General features: G+C 44.0%; 1 protein-coding gene across 1 annotated transcript in view; it reads right to left on the reverse strand.

The window, feature by feature from the left end:
- col4a4 (collagen, type IV, alpha 4) overlaps window positions 1–13,132 on the reverse strand; it is a 171,419-nt gene that overhangs the window by 82,534 nt on the left and 75,753 nt on the right. The window contains exons 8-13 of the mRNA XM_055879286.1: window positions 12,657–12,725; window positions 12,223–12,258; window positions 4,947–5,009; window positions 1,658–1,693; window positions 1,330–1,371; window positions 36–116 (exon numbers count right to left, since the gene is read on the reverse strand). Coding sequence (XP_055735261.1) covers window positions 36–116; window positions 1,330–1,371; window positions 1,658–1,693; window positions 4,947–5,009; window positions 12,223–12,258; window positions 12,657–12,725 — 327 coding nt within the window. The remainder of the gene's footprint in view (window positions 1–35; window positions 117–1,329; window positions 1,372–1,657; window positions 1,694–4,946; window positions 5,010–12,222; window positions 12,259–12,656; window positions 12,726–13,132) is intronic.

Below are 13,132 nucleotides of genomic sequence, written 5' to 3' on the forward strand. Positions count from 1 at the left end.
AATGATAATCATGCTATAGAAGACATCCTGATCACCTGGCTTCCTTTGATGTAGAAGTCTTCTGGGGGGTCCACAAACTCAAAGGGTCCTGGGGGTCCTTGGGTACCCTGGTCTCCCTATGACACATACACAGGTGAGGTTGTCAGCACATTCCTTACACACACACTGTATCTATATACACAGTACCAGTCAAAAGATTGGATATACCATTCAATGGTTTTTCTTTATTTGTACTATTTTCTACATTGTAGAATAATAGTGAAGACATCAAAACTATGAAATAAAACATATGGAATCAGTCTTAAAGGAGTTCCCACATATGCTGAGCACTTGTTGGCTGCTTTTTCTTCACTTTGCGGTCCAACTCATCCCAAACCATCTCAATTGGGTTCAGGTCAGGTGATTATGGAGGCCAGGTCATATGATGCAGCACTCCATCCATATCAATCCTAATGCTTAAGTATTTATATGTGGGAACATGTTCGATTGGAGAACCATCTAATGAGTGAACATTCTTACAATAGTTTAAAGGGGTTGGGTTAAATGTGGAAGACACATTTCAGTTGAAGGCATTCAATTGTACAACTGACTAGGCATCCCCCTTTCCCTTTCCCTAAAAACATGTCTTTTGTTTTGCACGTATTTAAGCACAAGTTTTAAATCAACAAGGGATTCCTGCATAGCTATAAAATCTGACTGTAGTTTTGATACAGCCAGATCAACAGTCGGGCCAATAGCATTCATAATAGTATAATCTGCATATAGATGAAGTTTATTATGATTTACAGATTGACCAATGTGTTTATACAAATAGTGAAGAGAACAGGTCCCAAAAAATCGACCCCTGTGGTACACTTTGATGTACATCAAGAAATGTAGACTTAACCCCATCAATCACAACGGCCTGAGTTCTGTCACTAAGATAATCATTAAACCATTAACAGGCGTCAGAGCTCAGGTCTGTTGAGGACAACTTATTCAATTAAATAGCATGAGCAACAGTATCAAACATTTTTGACAGGTCTACAAACAAAGCAGCACATTTGATTTGAGTGTCTAAAGCATTGACGAGATCATTCATAACTAAAGTGGTTGCTGTAATAGTGTTATGCCCAGGCCTAAACCCTGATTGGTTTACATTCATAATACATTTGCAAAAGTTGTACATTTTCTAACTATTCAAGAATCTTAGCTAGACAAGGAAGCCTTGAAATGGGGTGATAAGTAATAAGATCACTACTATCCTCGCCCTTATGGATTGGAAGCACAAGAGCTGATGTCCATACTTGACCTGCAGGGGTGTTAAGAACACACTTGTGGGTTACTCACTTCATCTCCTTTCTGTCCTGGCAATGATCTTCCTTTTTCTCCCTGGTAAAATGACAGCGAGAGAGGGAGAGGTAAAAGGGAGAGAGAGAGAATGAATGAAAGAAAGAGAGAGAGAGTGAGTGTGACAGATAAATAAAACTCTAGCTAGCCTATGGAGAGGGCCGTGTACTAGTGTTTCATATGATTTAGAACGCTATAAACACAAGGGAGGTTACTGAGTATGCAATTGTGGCATGAAATAATATTAGATGATCCCTTTTCATAGTATGTACAGCAAAATATGTGAAAGTGTAATCGAGCAGGTAGTTAGATAAAGGTAGGATCTTACAGGTGGACCTCTCAGACCAGGTGAACCAGTTAAACCCTGCAGAAAAACACACAGACATCCTTATGAATACACATGGTTTTGAACAAATTCAAGGTGATTGTTTGGATGACACAACACACAAAGAAACAAACTGGTATGTACCACAAATACAGTATACATTGAGCACACACATTCGAGTGAGAAAACACAATGGGTGTGGGTTTTTTTTCTGTATTTTTTTTCTGACTGTCCACACTCCGTTTTACATGTGACCCATATCAGATTTGCACATTCAGTAGTAGCACACAGATGCAAAGCTCATTTCCTGTCACTGTTCCTTAACATTTTGGGGTGGTTGTTATTATAACAGAGGGTAATGTGCAAAAAAACTTCAGAGCACATCTTTTTTTATCTGAGCATCCAGACAGAAGTTGCATATGGAGGATGGGGTTTGTACCAGGATTCAGATCCACCTATGCAGGAGTGAAAATATCAGATTCAATTCATTTTTTGCGGTTTACACATTATGGAAAATATCATATTGGTATAAGATATGCAAATAATTGAAATATTATCTGAATTGGGCTGCCTGTGTGAACACAGCCTTAAGCGTCATAGTCAGACGATATTGCCACTCCTCTAATTTCCATATTTTCAATCTAAGCCTACAAGAAACTGTGTGTCCTCAGGCCTGGAGGAAAGCAAAGGCATTTTGCTCCCCAATAATAGTAAAGCCCCATTTACTGGTTCAAATAACCAGCCAATCAGCCTGTTACCAACCTTTAGGAAAGAAATGGTTTTTGACCAGATAAAATGCTATTTTACAGAATTTTTTTTTGACAACAGTGGCATTCGACATGCACAGCACTTACACAAATGACTGATGATTGGCTGAGAGAACTTGATGATAAAAAGATTGTGGGAGCTCTTGTGTTAGACTTCAGTGCGGCATTTGACATTATCAATCATAGTCTGCTGCTGGAAAAACATGTGATATGGCTTTACTGCTATATTGTGGATACAAACTGTTCCTGGATGGTTGGGAGAAGTTGCTCTCGGAGGATGTGTTGGTACCATTCTTTATTCATAGCTGTGTTCTTAGGCAGAATTGTGAGTGAGCCCACTCCCTTGGCTGAGAAGCAACCCCACACATGAATGGTCTCAGGATGCTTTACTGTTGGCATGACACAGGACTAGTGGTAGCGCTCACCTTGTCTTCTCCGGACAAGCTTTTTTCAGGATGCCCCAAACAATCGGAAAGGGGATTCATCAGAGAAAATGACTTTACCCCAGTCCTCAGCTGTCCAATCCCTGTACCTTTTGCAGAATATCAGTCTGTCCCTGATGTTTTTCCTGGAGAGAAGTGGCTTCTTTTCTGCCCTTCTTGACACCAGGCCATCCTCCAAAAGACTTCGCCTCACTGTGCGTGCAGATGCACTCACACATGCCTGCTGCCATTCCTGAGCAAGCTCTGTACTGGTGGTGCCCAGATCCCGCAGCTGAATCAACTATAGGAGCCGGTCCTGGCGCTTGCTGGACTTTCTTGGACGCCCTGAAGCCTTCTTCACAACAATTGAACCGTTCTCCTTGAAGTTCTTTATGATCCGATAAATGGTGGATATAGGTGCAATCTTACTGGCAGCAATATCCTTGCCTGTGAAGCCCTTTTTGTGCAAAGCAACGATGATGGCACGTGTTTCCTTGCAGGTAACCATGGTTGACAAAGGAAGAACAATGATTCAAAGCACCACCCTCCTTTTGAAGCTTCCAGTCTGTTATTCCAACTCAATCAGCACGACAGAGTGATCTCCAGCATTGTCCTCGTCAACACTCACACCTGTGTTAACGAGAGAATCACTGACATGTCAGCTGGTCCTTTTGTGGCAGGGCTGAAATGCAGTGGAAATGTTTTTTGGAGATTCAGTTAATTTGCATGGCAAAGAGGGACTTTGCAATTAATTGCAATTCATCTGATCACTCTTCATAACATTCTGGAGTATATGCAAATTGCCATCATACAAACTGAGGCAGCAGACTTTGTGTAATTCTCAAAACTTTAAGCCACGACTGTGGGAACACACTTAATGTGTTGTGAAAAGTGTTATGAAATGTAATGCCATGTCATATTTTAAATTGTATATAACTGCCTTAAAGTAGCTGGACCCCAGGAAGAGTAGCTGCTACCTTGGCAGCTACTAATGGGGATCCTTAATAAATACAAATACAAAACTAAATCCTGTAATGAATAATGTGGAAATTCAGAAAGTTGAGGTGACTAAACTGCTTGGAGTAACCTTGGATTATAAACTGTCGTGGTCATAACATGTTGATGCAACAGTAGCTAAGATGGGGAGAAGTCTGTCCATAATAAAGATCTGCTCTACCTTCTTAACAACACTATCAACAAGGCAGGTCCTACAGGCCCTAGTTTTGTTGCTCCTGCCACAAAGAGGGAAAAAATTATAATTGGCTCAGAACAGAACAGCACAGCTGGCCCTTAAATATACACAGAGAACTAACATTAATAACATGCATGTCAATCTCTTATGGTTCAAAGTAGAGGAGGGATTGACTTCATCACTGCTTGTTTTTTAAAAAGTATTGACATGTTGAATGCACCGAGCTGTCTGTTTAAACTACTAGCACACAGCTCGGACACCCATGCATACCCCACAAGACATGCCACCAGAGGTCTCCTCACAGTTCCCAAGTCCAGAACAGACTATGGGAGGTGCACAGTACAACATAGAACCATGGCTACATGGAACTCTATTCTACATCAGGTAACTGATTCAAGCAGTAGAATCAGATTTAAAAAACAGATAAAAATACACCTTATGGAACAACAGGGACTGTAAAGAGACAAACACAGATACAGACACACGCATACACATGCTAACACACACACACACGTACACATGCATTTTGTATTGTAGATATGAGGTATTAGAGTAGTGGCCTGAAGGCACACACTTAATGTGTTGTGAAACATAATGTAACATTTTAAAATGTACATAACCAGTGTTGGGTAGGTTACTTTCTAAATGTAATCCATTAGAAATAGAAATAATCCACAGACGCTGAGACACGATAGTCCGGTTTCCCATTGTGACATTACTGAAATCACCATCCCGGAGGACGCACAGCCAGAATTTTCAACCAAAGAGGATCCGGTATGTGTCCTCTATTCATTTGAATGAAAAATAGCTTGAGCTGCACTGAGTATTAGAAATGTATGAAAGCCAATATTCTAGAACACTGCTGTGTGTACGTGTACATGTTTTGGACTATGATGATGCTTTATACTCACATTTGATCCATCCAAACCAACTGGTCCAGTAGGTCCCCTAGGGCCGCTAATGCCTTGGAAGCCCTGTAAAACAACGAACCCTGCGTCAAACCCTAACAAACAACCTGGATACATCCACAACCCACAAAGCATCTGAACGGACACGTAGGGTAAGATTCCATGCTTGAAGTGGAATGAAAAAGGTGGTGTTACTAATTTTCATTTTAGTAACAGCATTCATACTTTAGTGCAAATATTCTATAAGAGGTGCAGGTACTCAAGCAGGAGGCAAGGCAAATCCGTTTTCACGATATCTGGTATATCATGAAAATAAATAAATCACAGCACGTTTTTGGACTCATTCAGAAGTTTTGACATGACTAAGAAAAATACTCTTGGAAATTAATGTTGAAAGTACCATTTATATTCCTAAAACATATATTGAAAATGATGCTGTTGCTGCTTCCTGTTGACAATAACTTTTGAATTAAAGCCCAATGTCAAAACACCATTTTGAAGTGTCCAAATCAATATTCAAAATATGCAGAAATAGTTTGTGCTATATTGAAAACTTTAACATAAAATGTACTACCTAAATATACAGATGTAGGATCTTAATTTGATCACTATTTTGCTGCTGAGAATGTTGCTGCAAAGCAGAAATTGCAAACTTGTTGTGTTTTTGAATTTGAACAATTTTAACTTTGACATTTCAGACTTGATTTGCCCTAACAATTTTTTTTGCAACCCCTACAATAAAGTAAATTCATTATAATCCACATAATAATTCACATTTCCTGTTGCTGCACTATTATTTTCCTGCTTTTGTCACGCCCTGGCCTTATTATTCTTTGTTTTCTTTATTATTTTAGTTAGGTCAGGGTGTGACATGGGTAATGTTTATGTTTTGTTGGTTTTGGGTGTTTATTTGGTAAAGGGGTTATGGGGTGTAGTAGATGGTTTTGTGTTGAGTGTATATGTCTAGCGTTGTCTATGTTGGTTAGTTATCTAGGAGAGTCTATGGTTACCTGAATGAGTTCCCAATTAGAGACAGCTGATTTCGGTTGTCTCTGATTGGGAGCCTTATTTAGGGTAGCCATAGGCTCTCATTGGTTGTGGGTAATTGTCTATGTCAGAACGTTTGTAGCCTGTTGTATGTGCACGACGTTTATTAGCTTCACGATCGTTTGTTGTTTTTGTTAGTTTGTATTAAGTGTTTCGTGTTTATTTTTCGTCTTCTTTAAAAATAAAAGAAGATGGCTTATTTTCCAAATGCTGCGTTTTGGTCCATCAATCCGCCACACGATCGTGACAGAATTACCCACCATAGGACCAAGCGGCATGGAAGGCGGCAACAGGACCTACCCACAAAGGATTTCTGGACATGGGAGGAGATACTGGATGGTAAGGGGCCGTGGGATCAACCTGGAGAATATCGCCTCCCTCGTGAAGAGCTGGAGGCAGCGAAAGCCGAGAGGAGGCGATATGAGGAGGCAGCACGGAGACAAGGCTGGAAGCCCGTGAGTACAACCCAAAAATTTCTTGGGGGGGGCCTTAAAGGGAGTGTGGCGAAGTCAGGTAGGAAACCTGCGCCTACTCCCTGTACTTACCGTGGAGAGCGAGAGTACGGGCAGACACCGTGTTACGCAGTAGAGCGCACGGTGTCTCCTGTACGCGTGCATAGCCCGGTTCGGTACATTTCAGCTCCACGTATCGGCCGGGCTAGACTGAGCGTTGAGCCATATGTCATGAAGCCGGCCCAACGCATCTGGTCACCAGTGCGTCTCCTCGGGCCGGCGTACATGGCACCAGCCTTACGCATGGTGTCCCCGGTTCGCCTACATAGGCCGGTGCGGGTTATTCCACCTCCCCGCACTGGTCAGGCGACGGGGAGCATAGAACCAGGTAAGGTTGGGCAGGCTCGGCGTTCAAGGGAGCCAGTACGCCTGCACGGTCCGGTATTTCCGGCGCCACCTCCCCGCCCCAACCCAGTACCACCAGTGCCTCCTCCACGCACTAGCTATATGGTGCGTGTCTCCAGCCCTTTACCACCAGTGTCTAAACCACGCACCAAGCCTCCTGTGTGTCCCCAGAGTCCTGTGCGTCCTGTTGCTGCTCCCCGCACTAGCCCTGAGATGCGTGTCCCCAGCCCGGTGCCACCAGTCCCGGCACCACGCACCAGGCCTACAGTGCGCCTCAGCCGGCAGGAGTCTGCCGTCTGCACAGCATTGACTGAACTGCTCGTCTCCCCAGCGCCATCTGAGCCATCCGTCTCCCCAGCGCCATCTGAGCCATCCGTCTCCCCAGCGCCATCTGAGCCATCCGTCTGCAATGAGCCTGCAAAGCCGCCCGTCTGCCATGAGCCTGCAAAGCCGCCCGTCTGCCATGAGCCCACTGAGCCGTCCGCCAGACAGGAGCCGCTAGAGCCGCCAGCCAGACAGGAGCCGCTAGAGCCGTCCGTCAGACAGGATCTGCCAGAGCCGCCAACCAGACAGGATCTGCCAGAGCCGCCAACCAGACAGGATCTGCCAGAGCCGCCAACCAGACAGGAGCAGCCAGAGCCGCCAGCCAGCCATGAGCAGCCAGATCCGTCAGCTAGCCATGAGCAGCCAGATCCGTCAGCTAGCCATGAGCAGCCAGATCCGTCAGCTAGCCATGAGCAGCCAGATCCGTCAGCTAGCCATGAGCAGCCAGATCCGTCAGCTAGCCATGAGCAGCCAGATCCGTCAGCTAGCCATGAGCAGCCAGATCCGTCAGCTAGCCATGAGCAGCCAGATCCGTCAGCTAGCCATGAGCAGCCAGATCCGTCAGCTAGCCATGAGCAGCCAGATCCGTCAGCTAGCCATGAGCAGCCAGATCCGTCAGCTAGCCATGAGCAGCCAGATCCGTCAGCTAGCCATGAGCAGCCAGATCCGTCAGCCAGCCATGAGCAGCCAGATCCGTCAGCCAGCCATGAGCAGCCAGATCCGTCAGCCAGCCATGAGCAGCCAGATCCGTTAGCCAGCCATGAGCAGCCAGATCCGTTAGCCAGCCATGAGCAGCCAGATCTGTCAGCCAGCCATGGGCCGTCCCTCAGTCCGGAGCTGCAGTCCCTCAGTCCGGAGCTGCAGTCCCTCAGTCCGGAGCTGCCATTCCTCAGTCCGGAGCTGCCCCTTACCCTGGAGCTGCCCCTTCCCCTGGTGCTGCCCCTTACCCTGGTGCTGCCCCTTACCCTGGTGCTGCCCCTTATCCTGGTACTGCCCCTGACCCTGGTACTGCCCCTTACCCTGGTACTGGTCCTTAGTCCGGAGCTGTCCCTTAGTCCGGAACTCCCCCTTAATGCAATGGGGTTAATGTGGAGGGGGGTCGTTTGGAGGAAGCCTAGGAGGTGGTTAGGTACTGTGGTGACGTGGGGACTACGACCAGAGCCGGAGCCGCCACCGTGGAGGGGAGCCCACCCAGACCCTCCCCTAGACTGTGTATGGTGCGCCCGGAGTTCGCGCCTCAAGGGGGGGGTTATGTCACGCCCTGGCCTTATTATTCTTTGTTTTCTTTATTATTTTAGTTAGGTCAGGGTGTGACATGGGTAATGTTTATGTTTTGTTGGTTTTGGGTGTTTATTTGGTAAAGGGGTTATGGGGTGTAGTAGATGGTTTTGTGTTGAGTGTATATGTCTAGCGTTGTCTATGTTGGTTAGTTATCTAGGAGAGTCTATGGTTACCTGAATGAGTTCCCAATTAGAGACAGCTGATTTCGGTTGTCTCTGATTGGGAGCCTTATTTAGGGTAGCCATAGGCTCTCATTGGTTGTGGGTAATTGTCTATGTCAGAACGTTTGTAGCCTGTTGTATGTGCACGACGTTTATTAGCTTCACGATCGTTTGTTGTTTTTGTTAGTTTGTATTAAGTGTTTCGTGTTTATTTTTCGTCATCTTTAAAAATAAAAGAAGATGGCTTATTTTCCAAATGCTGCGTTTTGGTCCATCAATCCGCCACACGATCGTGACAGCTTTAGCAAACTGGCATGCCACAATAGTAATCAAATTACTTATACTTTATTGAATGTGCATATGCACACTCATATCGATTAGGAGGGAAATCAGTTTGTATACGCTGTTGAAATTGACACACACAAAAAAGACAAAAACTAGAGATATTGTTTACATCACTGGTTAGTGGACAACCTGCAGAAGACAGTCAGCTACATTTCAGTGTTGGGGGACACCAAAACAGAAAGGGAAACCCAACACTGTTTTGTAAATTACTCATATCGATATCACGTTGAAATCAATAGCGCGAGAAGGGGGGAAATCAGGTTGTAAGTTCCTCCTCGGCCGGCTCGGCGTGGGATGAGCTGGCCGAGGGAGACCGACGAGCCGGCCGAGGCGTGGGAGACCGACGAGCAGGCTGAGGCATGACGTGGGATGGGAGCCTGCCGAGCCAAGGAAACCTCTCGAGCCAGCTAACGCATGCAAGACCGACGAGCCAGCTGAGGCACCTCTGGTTCCATCGGTGGCGGCACCCGAACCTGACGTCACCACAAAAAACATGAACTCCCTGATGCTTCAAATAGCGGTGTCAGCATTTCGTAAGGACAGACGCTGGAGACCAGAAGGATGTACAGAGAGTGAACATTTAATGAAACAGCGGACATATAACAAAACAAGAACAGCGTCTGGACAGGGGGAACTAAACGACATCATGACAATAATGCTGACATGGGAAACCAACTGCCATATGAGTTCTGTTATACTCACAGACATCATTCAAAAAGTTTTAGAAACTTCAGAGTGTTTTCTATCCAATACTAATAATAATATGCATATATTAGTATCTGGGACTGAGTAGGAGGCAGTTCACTCTGGGCACGCTATTCATCCAAAAGTGAAAATGCTGCCCCCTATCCCAAACAAGTTAAATAACAGAAAGTCGTTTGTACCTTTTTCCATATTGCCAGCCACCCAACATTTGTAGGGGGTTGCTATCTACAGTACCGGTCAAAAGACACACCTACTAATTCCATGGTTTTTCTTGATTTTTACTATTTTCTACATGGTAGAATAATAGTGAAGACATCAAAACTATGAAATAACACATATGGGATGTAGTAACCAAAAAAGTGTTAAACAAATGGAAATAGAGAAAGAGAAACGACAGTCCATCATTACTTTAAGACATGAAGGTCAGTCAATAGGAAACATTTCAAGAACTTTGAAAGCTTCTTCAAGTGCAGTCGCAAAATCCATTAACCAGCATGGCAACCACAGCATTCTGCAGCAATACGCCAACCCATCTGGTTTGCGCTTCATGGAACTATAATTTGTTTTTCAACAGGACAATGACCCAACACACCTCCAGTCTGTGTAGGGACTATTTCATCAAGAAGGAGAGTGATGGAGTGCTTAAATCAGATGACCTGGCCTCCACAATCACCTGGCCTCAACCCAATTGAGATGGTTTAGGATGAGTTGGACTGCAGAGTGAAGGAAAAGCAGCTAACAAGTGCTCAGCATATGTTGGAACTCCTTCAAGACTGTTGTAAAAGCATTTCACGTGAAGCTGGTTGAGAGAATGCCAAGAGTGTGCAAACGGTGGCTACTTTGAAGAATCTAAAATCTAAAATATATTTTGATTTGTTTAACACTTTTTTGGTTACTACATGATTCCATGTGTTATTTCATAGTGTTGATGTATTCACTACTATTCTACAATGTAGAACATAGTAAAAATTAAGAAAGACCTTTGAATGAGTACCGTAATTGCTGGACTATTAAGCGCACCTGAATATAACCCGTACCCACTGCATTTTTTAAAAATATGTATTTTGTACATAAATAAACCGCACACGTCTATAAGCCGCAAGTGCCTACCGGTACATTGAAACAAATTAACTTTACACAGCCTTTAAACGAAACACGGCTTGTAACAAAAATAAATAGGCTTTAACGAAACACGGTTTGTAACAAAATTTAAAAAAAAAATAGCAGTAAACAGTAGCCTACCAAGAAAGTCAAACTTCATTGCGGTGGCGATTGTTTTGGCCGGATCTGCACAGTTGAAACACCTCGGCCGTCTGCTCTCTGTGTGTTGACCCAGTCTTCAAGCTTATTCTCTAGTTCGGGCCATCTGCTTTTCTTCTCTGAAACCTTTTGTCGTCAGCGTCAGTTCCTCACGCTGCTGTTTACAACGTCTTATCATCGACTCATTAAGGCCAAGCTCCCGTGCAGCAGCTCTATTTCCTTTTCCAACAGCCAGATCGATCGCCTTCAACTTGAAAGCTGCATCATATGCATTTCTCCGTGTCTTTGCCATGATGAGGGTGACAAAATGACTACCGTAATCAGAATGATGGGAAGTTTGAGCGCGCTCGATTTACGTGACATTATGTGACAGTGCTCACTTTTTTGGCAGCGTGAATCTTAAATCTTAAATCTTAAAAAAACATAAATTAGCCGCGTCATTGTATAAACCGCGAGGTTCATAGTGTGGGAAAAAAGTAGCGGCTTATAGTCCGGAAATTACGGTAGGTGTGCCCAAACTTTTGACTGGTACTGTATATTTTGGAATGTTGGATGTGGATTTCAGGGGGATGTCAATACAGAAAAAAGAACAAACGAATCAACGAATCACGGCCCGGCATAGGATATCAACACTGACTAGGGTTGGCTGTTATTTGAGTCATAGTTTAAATCTCAAATCCACGTATTGGTGTGTGGTCAGTATTTTTATAGAGAGACCGCCCCGAATTCTCCATGGTCAAAAAGTGAGCTTTTGTAATGTAGTAACACATACTGTCCACATCAAGGAAAGTGGCATAATATAAATTAATTAAATATGGAAAAATAATTAAATATTTTAATTGAGGATGATAGTAAATGAAGCAAACTCACAGATTTGTACAATTATCACTTACACATCACTAATTTAACAGTTTAGAGTTTAAAAATGCTGTTTTGCACAATTTAACCGGGCATTCTAGAAAGAGTTCCCATAGTGACTGTGCAGTAGCCCGTTAATTCGACCTCACTTCAAAATCAAAGGTGTTGCTACTCAGTTCAGTTATTAAGCACTGGGTATATGTCAACTGGCTGCTCTTCTTACGTACATTGTTGACATGACAAGGACAGTTAGTGAAGATGGCTAAAATCACATTCAGATCTGGTGACCAGGCAATAGTAATGCAGTAGTAACTATGATGACACATTGAATGTGTCACAGCAGCAGAGGCAGGCACATGCTGGTAAGGGGGACATTTTGAAGTAGCGTATGTTGTGACTTGACAGGCTGTAGGGAAACCATCCAACAACCATCTTACTCACAGGCAGTCCAGTAACCCCAACACGGCCGACATCACCCTGTCAGATAAGAAGTAAAGAAAAAGATAAGAAATCTTAACAACAGAACATACATGGCAGGGTGAGGAGGCATTGGGGTGGGTGAGGATGAGCAAACGGGTGTACAAAGCTAAGAGGGTATAGGAGTGAGAGTTAGGTACACAGACAATGACTGTAGGATGATTGATTGTGTGGAAGCATAGGGAATATTCATTTTTGTTTTGTATGCAGACATGGGTTGGGCACTTAAAAGGTTTCTGACAATCAATCTATCCACCCATCCATCCATCATCAATCAATCAAAAAATCAATCAATAATCAAATAAGATGAATATTTTGTGTAAGAGTTGCAAGCATTTACAGGTGGACACACATGAAGAGACTGTATGGAGGGGTGATGGTTGTGAAAGGCCACTTACAGGTATACCAGAGTACTGGATGAACTGAACGGTGGGGTCCCCTTGCACACCTTTGATCCCTGGGAAACCCTGCAGTAATCAATAGAAGTGTCAACAACACAATACAGTATATGTGAACGTGAATGTATTTGTTTCAGAGTGGAAACTCACAACCCTACGCAAAATACACAAGAAGCACCGCAAATAACACTGATCTAGAGAAGGCATTTCTAGATCTGGGGCGACAGTACTTCTAGGTCTCAGGAAGGCAGTAGCAAGAGCCCAACTGTGTGATCCGAGTCATGTGGACCACTGTGACAGAGAGGAAATTCCACCCAGACCGGGGTGTGAACTCAAAATCCTCCAACATACTCAAGAAGCGCTTCTAGGTCTCAGGAAGGCAGTAGCAATACCCTTAGCTATCCCCTATGTCGTGTTTTTGCTATGCCAGATTAAGTGATATGACATGCTATTCTATAAAATCATTTCTCTGTAAT

This window comes from Salvelinus fontinalis, chromosome 24 (assembly GCF_029448725.1).
Source record: "Salvelinus fontinalis isolate EN_2023a chromosome 24, ASM2944872v1, whole genome shotgun sequence".
Lineage (NCBI taxonomy): Eukaryota > Metazoa > Chordata > Actinopteri > Salmoniformes > Salmonidae > Salvelinus > Salvelinus fontinalis.